At 38.6% G+C, this 12666-nt stretch overlaps 1 protein-coding gene across 2 annotated transcripts in view; it reads left to right on the top strand.

The window, feature by feature from the left end:
• The window catches only part of ASXL2 (ASXL transcriptional regulator 2), a 141206-nt gene that overhangs the window by 83573 nt on the left and 44967 nt on the right, over window positions 1–12666 (top strand). Inside the window, exon 4 of one of the 2 annotated variants that reach the window (XM_035272994.3) lies at window positions 5054–5204. The exons of the other annotated variant lie outside the window; for it this stretch is intronic. Coding sequence (XP_035128885.2) covers window positions 5054–5204 — 151 coding nt within the window. The remainder of the gene's footprint in view (window positions 1–5053; window positions 5205–12666) is intronic. 2 annotated transcript variants of the gene reach the window in all.

Raw genomic sequence — 12666 nt, forward strand, 5'->3', positions numbered from 1 at the left:
CTCCACTTTCTTCTGGCTTTGTTTTCAGTCAGGGTCTTTTCTTATCACACATAACTTCACCCCCAACCTGCAGTCTGCAAGCTGTAAATCTGAGAAGAGACAGGAGCTAAAGTAGGAGCCTCTGACTTAATTCTGATTTGGCTTAATTGGTTTGGCTTTGCCCACATATGAGTATACCTTAGTTATCATGCTTGTCAAATGTATGTAGTCTTCTGATTGCCCAGTTGTAGATATGGTTGAGATTACTCTTGCTTAGGCCAGGTGAATTGAGGAGAGAGGATTTTCTCCAAAGGAAATTTATCAGCTGGAGGGGAATGAATGCTTGGCAGGCAGTGACTGTGTCCATTTATATATGTGTTACCTTTTTAGCTTTCAGCTGTAGTCATCACTATGCCCAGTGGTTGTGTGGAGCCCTAACATTAAAAAGATCTAACCTCCCTCTCTCTCTCCCTTTCTCCTTTTTATATACTTGGTTGAACTTCCTATGGTTACAGGGCTTTATTCTCACATGAAACTTTCTGTATTTCTTTTTGGTTTTAGCTGTTCTAGACCTTCCATACTGTTTACAAAATTTATTAAATGCTTATTCTATTGTAGAGATGGGGGAAAGGAAAACCAAAGTGTTTTTCCTATTCTCATCCACCATTAAGTACAGTACTTCTAACACCAGATGAGTGGAGATTTCTCCTCATATACAAGCAGTTCTCCAGCAGACATTAGGTTGTTGTCCTTTAATAATTAAGAGTTCCAGTCTGTGGCCCCTTAGGAACCTGACTGCACAGCTTGAGGTGATTGGTGGGCAAGCAAGCATGACTGCCTAAGTTCTGCCTCCTGTAAGATCAGTGGTGACATTAGATTTTCATATGAGTGTGAACCCTATTGTGAACTGCATCTGTGAGGGATCTTGATTGTGCACTCTGTATAAGCATCTAATGCCTCATGATCTGAGGTGGAATAGTGTCATCTGAAACCACCCACCCCTACTCCCCACCCTTCTGTGAAAAAATTGTTTTCCACAACACCTGTCCCTGGTGCAAAAAGGTTGGGGACTGCGGCTCTAATTCAACTCCATTCTGATGCTATCTGTCTATCTATCTATCTGGAGACAGTGTCAGATTCCACAGGTTGAGGGCTCGGCACCCTCCCATCCCCTTCAGATGACAGTTGTTGCAAGTACCACGTTATGACTTGTACTTCTGACTAGTTGTAGTTGGGGTTCCCTCCTTGGGTTTGATTAATTTGCTAGAATGGCTCACTAAACTCAGGGAAATGCCTTGCTTACATTTACCCATTTATTATAAAGGATATTAGAGTAGATACAGATGAATGGCCAGATGGATAAGATGCTTAGCATGAGGTTTGTAGGAAGGTACACAGAGCTTCCCGGGCTTGCCACCCTCCAGGAACCTCCGTGTGATCAGCTAAATCTTTTATTTATTTATTTATTTTATTTATTTATTTATTTACTTTTATTTTGAGATGAAGTCTTGTTCTGTCACCCAGACTGCAGTGCAGTGGTGCCATCTCAGCTCACTGCAACCCCACCTCCTGGGTTCAAGCAATTCTCCTGCCTCGGCTTCTGGAGTAGCTGGGATTACAGCAGCCCACCACCTCAGACAGCTAATTTTTTGTATTTTTAGTAGAGACAGAGTTTTGCCATGTTGACTGGGCTGGTGTCGAACTTCTGACCTCAGGTGATCTGCCTGCGTTGGCCTCCCAAAGTGCTGAAATTACAGGCGTTGAGCCACAACGCCCAGAAGTGATCAACTAAATCTGAAAGCTCTCAGAACTCAATCCTTTGCATTTTTGTGAAAGCCTAAATACATAGACACAATTGATTAAATTATTGGCCATTGGTGATCAGTTCAACCTTCAGCCTCCTCCCTCCCTGAGATTGTGGAGTGGACATAGTTGGTTCCCCTGGAAACCAGCCCCCATCCTGAGACTATGCAGTAGCTCACCAAGAGGAGCAAAAGATGCTCCTATCACTCAGGAAATTCCAAGGGATATAGGAGCTGTGTCAGATACTCCTTTTACTCAGGAAATTGCAGAGGTCTTAGGAACTCTGTGTTGGGAACTGGGGTCAAAGACCAAATATGAGAGCAAAAGATTCTACTAGTAACACTATTGCTTAGGAAATTTTAAGAGCTGAAAAGAGTTCTAAGTCAGGAACTGTATCAGGAACCAAATATATATTTCAAACAATATCACAATATTACCTCTGTGCTGGACACTATAGAGGCTGTAAGGAAGGTTAAGCTGTGGCCCCGATCTCTTGAAGCTCATATTATAGTTCCTAAAATAACTGCATACTCTGAAAATGTTCCATGTTTTTAAAAATAATATAGAGAAATAAGAATTAATTTTGAATAAAGGAATATAGAAGTTTTTTGTTGTTGTTAACATGTAAGATTTGAGCTGGTCTTTGTTAGATAAGTAATAAGAAGGGCCTTCCAGGACATGGGAATAGCTTAAGCAAGGACACAGTTGGAAAGACTCAGAGTGGCCTTGAAAGTAGAGTAAACTGGAGTGATAAGACCATAATCTTTGCGTGGGCTTAAGTGGCAAAGATGCCGGTGTGGTAAACATCAGGTAGAGAGACCAAACACTGGAGTCCTTTGAATACCTGATTGAGCTGTATATGTGTGGGTTGGGGGTTGGCAGATGTCACAGGTTTTTCTGGAAAGAAAGCATGATCAAATCCAAGTTTAAGAGGAGAATTCAGAGATTGAAGGGTGAAACAGGAAAATTTGTCAAAAAGGTGGTTATGGTTGGTTGGAAGAAATACTCAGGGCCTGAATTAAAAGACAAGTAAAAGAGATGGAGACAAGGGTCAATTGAGGAATAAATAGAATATGTGGCATTTGGAGTGGGTAAAAAGGACTGAAATGATTCTAGAATTTGGGACATGAGCAATTGATCCTGTATGGATCACAAATTTTAAGAAAAGAAGATAATTATATTTATATTTCAGATACTTGTTCAACCTACAAGTCAAGATGTCTGGCTGGCAACTAATTCTATAAAAGCTGTCCTGCATTTTTAAGGAAAGAATAGAAAAAAATGGTGTGTGTATTTTAAGAAAGTGTATAACGTAAGAGATGACTCAGAGAGAAGTGGCACTAGGACATAAACGTAAATGAAAAACAGCTAACTTACCTAGATCAGAGTTTATAGTCTTGGCTGTAATGTCATATAGATGTCAGTTTTGTGTTAGAGGATCACATTTTTGTGTCTGTCAGAATTGTTTTTTATCTGATTATTAAAACAATGTGGGAAAATAAAATATTGGAGGAAAAAAGAACCATCCATAGTTTTATGACTTAGAAATAATATTCACAGGCTAGGCACAGTGGCTCATGCCTGTAATTCCAGCACTTTGGGAGGCCAAGGCAAGAGGATTGCTTAAGCTCAGAAGTTCAAGCCTAGGACCAGTCTGGGAAACATAGTAGGACCCTGTCTCTATAAAAGTTTTAAAAAATTAGTCAGGTATGGTGACACACACTTGTAATCCCAGCTACTCCAGAGGCTGAGGTGGGAAGATTCCTTAAGCCTGGGAGATCAAGGCTACAGTGAGGTGTGATTGCACTACTGCATTCCAGCCTGGGTGATAAAGTGCGACCCTATCTCCCAAAATAAAAAACAAAAAACCACAAACACTAACGTGTTTAGCCATACATGTGTATTTTTATATATATTATGTAAATACATAATAGCTAATATTTTTGACCTCTTAGATTGGGCATGATTCTAAGCATTTTATGTTTATTAGCTTATTTAACTTGAGCTAATAGATTAATGATCTTTTAAGGTAGGTACTATTATCCCCACCTTATAGATGGGGAAACTGAAGCATGAAAGGTTAAGATTTTAACCGAGGCTGCACAATTAGGAGAGGGTAAAGCCAGGAAATCTTGTTCTCTAGTCTTTGGTCTTGGAACCATTCTGTTATCTCTCTCACATTCTAAGCTGACACAGTTATCCTTTCTGATTAGCATTCCCTCTATCTAAGTGCAGAAACCAAAAAGTTTCATATGATTTGTTAAATGATTTCTTTCTTTTCTTTTTTTTTTTTCTTTTGTCTGTCAGGAAGGAGACAGGCATATAAAAGAAAGATTTCTTTTTTATTTAATTCTTGCTACTTACTAACCAATATTCAGGAACCAATGAGATTCAAATAACGCACTATCTCTTGCTGTCTAGACTCTTATTCTCTAATCGAATTCAGAGTATATAATGGTACTTATACACATACCCACATGGACATACATATACTTAATACAGTTATTTTATTTAGTTTTTTGAGACAGGATCTCAGTATATTACCCATGCTGGAGTGCTGTAGTGCAGTCACAGCTCACTACAGCCTCAAACTCCCTGGGTTCAGGCAATCCTCCCAACTCAGCCTCCCAAGTAGCTGGGACCACAGGTACATACCACTACACCTGGCTAATTTTTGTATTTTTTTTTGTAGAGACAGGGTTTCACTGTGTTGCCCAGATTGGTCCCAGCCCAGATTGGTCCCAAACTCCTGGGCTTAGTTCTTCCTCCCACCTCAAACCTCACAAGTAGCTGGAACTATAGGAACTTGCCACCATACCCAGCTAATTTTTTTTTTTTTGGTAGAGACGGGGTTTCACCATGTTGCCCAAGCTGGTCTTGAACTCCTGGCCTCAAGCAGTCTTCCTGCCTCAGCCACCCAATGTGTTAGCATTATAGGCATGAACCATCACACCCAGCCAATAAAATTATTACGTAGTTTTAAAATCTAGAATATTATCATTATTTACCCAATTTTGTCTAATTTAAACCTGTGTTGTACCTGCATATGAATGTTGTATATAGTTTTTATCTTTGGATGTAGTTGGAAACATGAGCTAATTTGCCTCAAAGAGATGACAGGAATTCAGAAAATATTGCTGGTTCTGCTACTGAATCCTATAGTAACAAAAATTAATCAGTGCAATTAAGTTGCAACATTGCATATCAGAAATTTAATTTTTACTTGCTGAAATGGTAATGATTAATCCTAATTGGATGCCTACATTTTCAGAAAGATGTGCCGGATGGGGTGAAAGAGCTATCAGAAGGTTCAGAAGAAAGCAGTGATGGTCAGTCAGATTCCCAGAGTTCTGAGAACAGCAGCAGCAGCAGTGATGGTGGCAGCAACAAGGAGGGAAAAAAGAGCAGGTGGAAAAGGAAAGGTAAATCCACCTGATCCTTCATTAAAGTACTAAATGCTGTAGGACAAATGCCATTGTTAGTAGTTTCTCTTTTCCCAGACCCCAGGTTAGTCAGTCACTTTGCCTTACCCTCTATAACAGTCTGGTCTAGGAGAGTTTTCTGCAATGATGGAGACGTTTATGTCTTTATGGCCAGCACAACAGAGTAGTCACTAGCTACATGGGCCTGTTGAACACTTGAAATATGGTTATGATGACCAAGGAATTAAAAAAATAAAAAATGCCCTCTTTTATAGAGCTTTTTCAGGTTCACAACAAAATTGAGAGGAAGGTACAGAGATTTACCATGTATGCTTTCTCCCGCTACATGCACAGCCTTTCCCACTACCCACATTTTCCACCAGAATGGTATATTTGTTACAACTGATGAACCGACATTGGTAAATCATCACCTACCAGAGTCCATGGTTTACATTAGAATTTACTCTTGGGAGATACATCCTATGGCTTTGAACACATGTATGATGATGTGTATTCACCATTATAGTATCAAACAGAATAGTTTCATTGCCCTAAAATCTTCTGTGCTCCAGCTTTACATCCCTTCCTTCCTCCAAACCCTTGACAACCATTGACTGTTTTTTTATTTTTGAGCTGGAGTTTTGCTCTTGTGGCCCTGGCTGGAGTGCCATGGAGCAGTCTCAGCTGACTGGACCTTCTGCCTCCTGGGTTCAAGCGATTATCCTGCCTCAGCCTTCTAAGTTGCTGGAACTACAGGCACCCACCATCATGCCCGGCTAATTTTGTAGTTTTAGTAGAGGCAGGGTTTCACCATGTTGGTCAAGCTGGTCTCAAACTCCTGATCTGAGGTGATCCACCTGCCTTGGCCTCCCAAAGTGCTGGGATTACAGGTGTGAGCTACTTTGCCTAGCCTGACAACCACTGACATTTTACTGCTTCCATAGTTTCACCTTTTCCATAATGTCATAGAGTTGGAACCTTTTCAGATTGGCTTTCATTTAGTAATATGCATTTAAGGTTCCTCTGTGCTTCATGGCTTGATAAGTCATTTCTTTCTCTTTTGTTTTAACTTTAAGTTCAGGGATACAAGTGCAGGTTTGTTACATAGGTAAACCTGTGCCATGGGTGTTTGCTATGCAGATTATTTCATCATAAGGAATTAAGCCTAGTAACCACTAGTTAGTTTTCCTGTTTCTCTCTCTCCTCCCCCACTCCACCCTATGAAAGACCCCAGTATGTGTTGTTCCCCTCTATGTGTCATGTATTCTCATCATTTAACTTCCACTTATAAGTGAGAACATGTGGTATTTGGTTTTCTGTTGTAGTAATCGTTTGCAATAGGTCATTTCTTTCATTGTCTAGGTGTGCCACAGTTTGTTTATCCATGCACCTACTGAAGGACATCTTGGTTGTTTCCAAGTTTTGGCAATTATGAATAAAGCTGCTTTAAACATCTGTGTGCAGATTTTGTATGTGCGTAAGTTTTCAGCACCTATGGGTAAATACCAAGGAGTGTGATTGCTGGATCCTATGATTAAGAGTATGTTTAGTTTATAGAAACTTTCAAACTATCTTCCAAAGTGAGTGTACCATTTTGCATTTGCACCAGCAGTGGATCAGGGTTCCTGTTGCGTCATGTCCTCTTCAGCATTTGGTGTGGTCATTGTTCTAGATTTTGGCCTTTCTGATAGGCGTTTAATAGTATCTCATTGTTTTAATTTGCATTTCTCCAATGACATATGTTGTGGAGCACCTTTTCATTTGCTTATTTGCAGTCTACATATCTTCTTTGGTGAGAAGTCTCATCAGGTCTTTGGCTTATTTTAAAATTAGGGTTTTTTTTCTTAATTGTTGAGTTTTAAGAGTTCTTTGCATATTTTGAGTAACAATCCTTTATTATATGTCTTACAAATATTTTGTGTCTTTTTTTTTTTTTTTTTTGAGACATAGTCTCGCACTGTTGCCCAGGCTGGAGTGCAGTGGTGCCATCTTGGCTCACTGTAACCTCTGCCTCCTGTGTTCAAGTGATTCTCCTGCCTCAGCCTCCTGAGTAGCTGGGATTATAGGCACCTGCCACCACACCCAGCTAAGTTTTGTATTTTTAGTAGAGACGGGGTTTCACCCTGTTGGCCAGGCAGGTCTCGAACTCCTGACCTTGTGATTTACCCTGCTTGACCTCCCAAAATGCTGGGATTACAGGCTTGAGCCACCACACCTGGCCAAGCCACCGCCCCAGGGCTGTCTTATCTTTTTATTTTCTTGGCAGTTTCTTTCATAGATCAAAAATTTTTAGCGAAGTGTAGTGTATCAAGTTTTTCTTTTGTGAACTGTGTCTTTGGTCTTGTATCTAAAAGTCATCACAAAACCCCTAAATTTTCTTCCATATGGTATGGTATGGTATGGTATGGTATGGTATGGTATGGTATGGTATGGTATGGTATGGTATGTTGTAGGGGTTTTATAAATTTTCATTTTTATTTAAATCTGTGATCCATTTTGAGTTAATTTTATGTGAAGGGTATGAGACCTGTATCTGGATTTCTTTTGTTATTTACAGGTGGATTTCTAATTAGGAATTTAATTTAGATTTTAATTTTAAATAGCCACATGAGGATAGTGGGTACCACACCAGACAACATTCTAGGTTTTACCCTGATTTGTTCTTAAGTCTTAAGTCGTTCATAACCTTTTTAAGATGCTTTTATTTTACTTGGCTCTGTAATCTTCTCTTCTAAATTTTAAGCCCTTAATGCTCTAACAACCCTCCTTAGGAAAAGAATGCTTTTCATTTCTACTAGGAAACACTGAATTTAGTTTGCTGGTCTTTGCTCTCATTCCCTTTGGTGTCTACTTCATAGCTCACTCGAAAAGCTTTCTTTAGGGAATAATGTATGTTGCTACAGCTTCCCTGGAATGGATTTTCTGGTTTAGGATATGAATTACTATTTATTCCTGCTAATTATTCTGTAGCTTCTTTTCAGAGTCTGTTCAAAGTGGGCAAATCTTTTTTATCCCAATATCTGTAATTTTAGCTGTACATAACAAGGCAAATTTTTAAAAACTCATGATGATTCTTTCACAAGGACTGATAATAGTTATGTTCCAGAGCAAAAGAGATGTTCAAGCTTTTTCCTAGCTTGAATATCCTCTTAGATTTGAGTGATGATAGGTAAGTTGTCTTTGGAGCTGGCTAGCTCAGGTTATGCTGGAAAACTAGACTCATTCATTTAAGTCCCTTCAGAATAGTTAATATGCCTATGTTAGAAAAATAGTTCTGATTCATTATTATCCCTCTGTTAATGTTCTTGCTACTCCTGGAAAGAATTGAGATAATTGATGGCCTCATCTGTGCTCTCTGCTATAGCTACCACATACATAATTTGAGCGAACTTTGTAATCAGAGAATCTTAGCTTTAAGATGATAACCACTTAGCTACCCAGACCTCAATGGTTAGGAATAAAGGGAATGAAAGCAAGAGAAAAAGGGCGCTTCTAACAAGTATTGTTGATATATGTTTTTAACGTAATCCCTGTCAATAATGAAAGGAAGTATGGTTCAGGGCCCCGAATTCCCTAGGGTCCACTAAGCACCTATTTTTGAAAGAATCCAAAAGTGTAAAGGGCTCTCTCTGTCTATCCCCTGCTTCTCCTCATTTTATTTTTTTAATTCTGATTTTTTCACAGGTGTTGATTCTCCCCATTTTAAGCTTTTCCTTTGAAGTTTGGAATTGCAGATCTAAGTAAGATTAGGAACCAAGCCAGGTCATCAGATAAGGGAAGCAATTAGCAAGATTTATGTTTTCTGGATGGGATTGGGACAGGGAAATCAATATTAAAGAAAGTTTAGTAAAATGGGAATATAGTTGGAGCCCTTGCTTTTTCAAGAGCCACATATGCTGCTCTTTGAATAGTGGCTGTGGTATCTGTATTTCTTCTGCTTAGCACTAATGGTTATTGCTGGGTGCAGTTTCTCATGCCTGTAATCCCAGCACTTTGGGATGCCGAGGCAGGCGGATCGTGAGGTTAGGAGATCAAGATCATCCTGGCCATGGTGAAACCCCATCTCTACTAAAATACAAAAAATTAGCTGGGCACGGTGGCACGTGCCTGTAGTCTCAGCTACTCAGGAGGCTGAGGCAGGGGAATCACTTGAATCCAGGAGACAGAGATTACAGTGAGCTGAGATTGTGCCACTGCACTCCACCCTGGCGAAAGAGCAAGACTCTGTCTCAAAAAAACAAAAACAAAAACCCTAATGGTTATTAATGGCTATCTCTAAGAATTTGAGATGAATGTATTAAGATACAGGAAGATACAAGAAATAACCATAGAACCCTATTGCCAGTAGCCAGATAGGTAGATATGAATAGCTTAAACTTGCCCCACACTCTGCATAATAGAATACATGAACAGCAAGTTAATGTCAAATTGAATGTTGGGTCTAATTGTTTATGAACTGCCTTTCCTTTATTCCTTTTCCAGAAATTATCATATCGATTATTTTTCCTTGGTTTACAATAAGATGAATTGTTCTGTAAAGCTCTTTTCTGGTTGTAGGTAGTCTAAAGCTGAGAGGAAAATTGACTATGTGATATCTGGAAGGTGGGGTGAGAGGTGCACATGTCACATGTAATTCATGTTTATTTAAGTAGCGCTGATATTCTCAAGCAATGAATGAATGCCAAGCTATCAATAATGAAGAATTATTTAGTCTCTCATAGAATGTGCATTTGTCATTTATATGTCATACATATGACATAGATACCATATAATTTTTAGGTATATATTATATATTTATGGATGTTTTTGTAGAACAGTGCAAATTAAAGTGACATGTGTAACCAGCAGTCAGCATGCAGCAAAGCAGTTCTAAATCTTAGTTATCAATAAAGGTAAAGCAAGCTAATTGTGCCTATTACTTTTTCTTATTTAGGGCTTTTAATCTCAATCTGACATCACTTTATTTCAAATGCATTGTAAGACAGGAAGAACACTGAGATAGTATCAAAACCCACTTCCTTTTATGTTCAAAAATAAAGAGCTCTGACAGCAAAACTGATACTTGTAGTTGAAAATCGATAGAAACTTTCTTGATATATGTATACCTTTCAGCCCAATAGGAGCAGAGAATAGAAATTTGAAATTCAGTTCAATATTAAAACTAGTTTATTGATTTCTATGTAAAGTGGAAGAACTCTAGTTTTGGTTCCTAGTTTTCAGACAGGAAACACAATGTTCAGAGAAGAGTTTTATGGAATTCCAAATCAAGGTAAGGTAGAATAATAACTTCAGAAAAACAAATACTAAGATCAACTATTATATTGCTTTTTTATGATCATAGCTAAGTGAAGTCTCTGCCTTTTCCCCAAAATAAAATACTGCATTATGAAGCAAGTGTAAGACTATTATTTTTATCTTGTGATAGAAAAAGTTTTGTTAGATTTTGGTCTGCTTTTAAAATGTCTTAAGAATGAAATCAATTACATGAAATATACTTTTCTCTGTAAGGAATCACTGTTTCCTCTAGTGTGGATTAATGTTAATTGTACTGCTTGTTCAGAACTACTTTAAATCAGGAATTTGATATATATTGTGTCTGGAGTTATTTAAAATACCATAAACCTATCTACCTTCTGACATTTATATGTGTTAAGTTACCGAATGGGGATGATTATGTCTCCTTGTAAAAGTATACTGGAAGCAAAACTTTTTTGGCAAGTTAACTTAGGTGGAGAGAGACCTTTTGGAGATGTTCTGTTTTCTTCTGGAGTTATGATTGGTGGCTGAATTGGAGGTTTTAGCTCTGTCTTGTGTTAAGGATGGCTACACTGTTAGAGCTTTGGATGATCAGGGTACCCAGAAGCAAGGAAAGTGTTCAGGTGTGGCCTTTCTCATTTAGGCCAAGGGACTCTGAATGTAATTAGGAAACTCCGCCTGCCTAGTTTGGAGTAGATTGTACTTGGTGTTGGAGGAAGGTACTTAGAACTAAAAAGGATCTATTACCTCTAAAGAAAGGCCTGTTAGAATAAAAACTGTCCTTCAAGAGAAACGTCACTGTTCTAAAGACTAAAATCATTTTGGAAACTTCGATTGTTATTATTCCTTCAACAATCAATTCTTCAACTATATATGGCTCTTAAGTTTCAATTTTGTTATCAGTGCTTCAGTTTCTGATATCTCCCTAATACTTAATAGGGGCCCATTAAATGTCTTTGGGAGAAAATCAAAATTTAAGTCAGAGATTATTTACTAAAGCTTTTAACTCAAATGCATCTAATATTAATAGTCTTTATCTTTTTGACCTCGCTCAACATTATAATCATCCTTTGAAGTGGAAAATTCTCCATGCTGTAATGTATGTGAAAAGTAGTACCTTTCGACTTAAACTTAGTGAGCAGTATGTAAATATCCAGCAACCCAAAACTGCTTTAGTGAGCTATGTAAAAGTGACTGATAAGCCTCAAGTTCTAAAATTTGTTTTGTTGTATTTATTTTACTTATTTTTTGAGACAGAATCTTGTTCTGTCGCCCAGGCTGGAGTGCAGTGGCACAATCTTGGATTACTGCAGCCTCACTTCCTTGGTGCAAGCAATTCTCCTGTCTCAGCTTCCTGCACCCCCGTAGCTGGGATTACAGGTGTGCGCCACCATACCCAGCTGATAGTTGTATTTTTAGTAGAGCCGTGATTTTTGCCATGTTGGCCCGGATGGTCTTGAGCGCCTGGCCTCAAGTGATCTGCCTGCCTCAGCCTCCCAAAGTGCTGAGATTACAGGTATGAGCCATTACACCCAGCCTAAATTTTGTTTTAGATGTTTTTCTGAAAACACATAAATTAAGCTTTAAACAAATAATGTATTGGCCAGGTGCGGTGGCTCACGCCTGTAATCCCAGCACTTTGGGAGGCCCAGAAGGGCAGATTACCTGAGGTCAGCAGTTGAAGACCAGCCTGGCCAACATGGTGAAACCCCGTCTCTATTAAAAATACAAAAATTACCCAGGTATGGTGGTGCATGCCTGTAATCCCAGCTGCTTAGGAGGCTGAGGCAATATAATTACTTGAACCCAGGAGGCGGAGGTTGCAGTGAACCAGATTGCACCATTGCACTCCAGCCTGGGTTACAGAGTGAGACTCCACCTCAGAAAAAAAATCTTCTAGATTACTGTTTGGGTTTTTGTTTAATTTTTTTTTTTTTTTTTTACAAAAAATAATAGTAAGTGTTGATCTTTTGATCCAAATTTGTTAATCTTTTATGTTATATGTTTATATAGAAGCAAACATTTTTGTTTCTAATTAGACAAAAAAATGTGTTAAGAATTGTTTTAATCTGTTGAGCAGTCCACATTAGAGGATAATTATAATCCTGAAAAGTATTGGTTAAGCCATTGGTTCATTTGTAACAATCAAAGTACTATCTCTGTTTAAACTACTTGTTAGGCCTGGTGTGGTAGCCCCCACCTGTAA

This window comes from Callithrix jacchus, chromosome 14, assembly GCF_049354715.1.
Source record: "Callithrix jacchus isolate 240 chromosome 14, calJac240_pri, whole genome shotgun sequence".
In the NCBI taxonomy this organism is placed as follows: domain Eukaryota; kingdom Metazoa; phylum Chordata; class Mammalia; order Primates; family Cebidae; genus Callithrix; species Callithrix jacchus.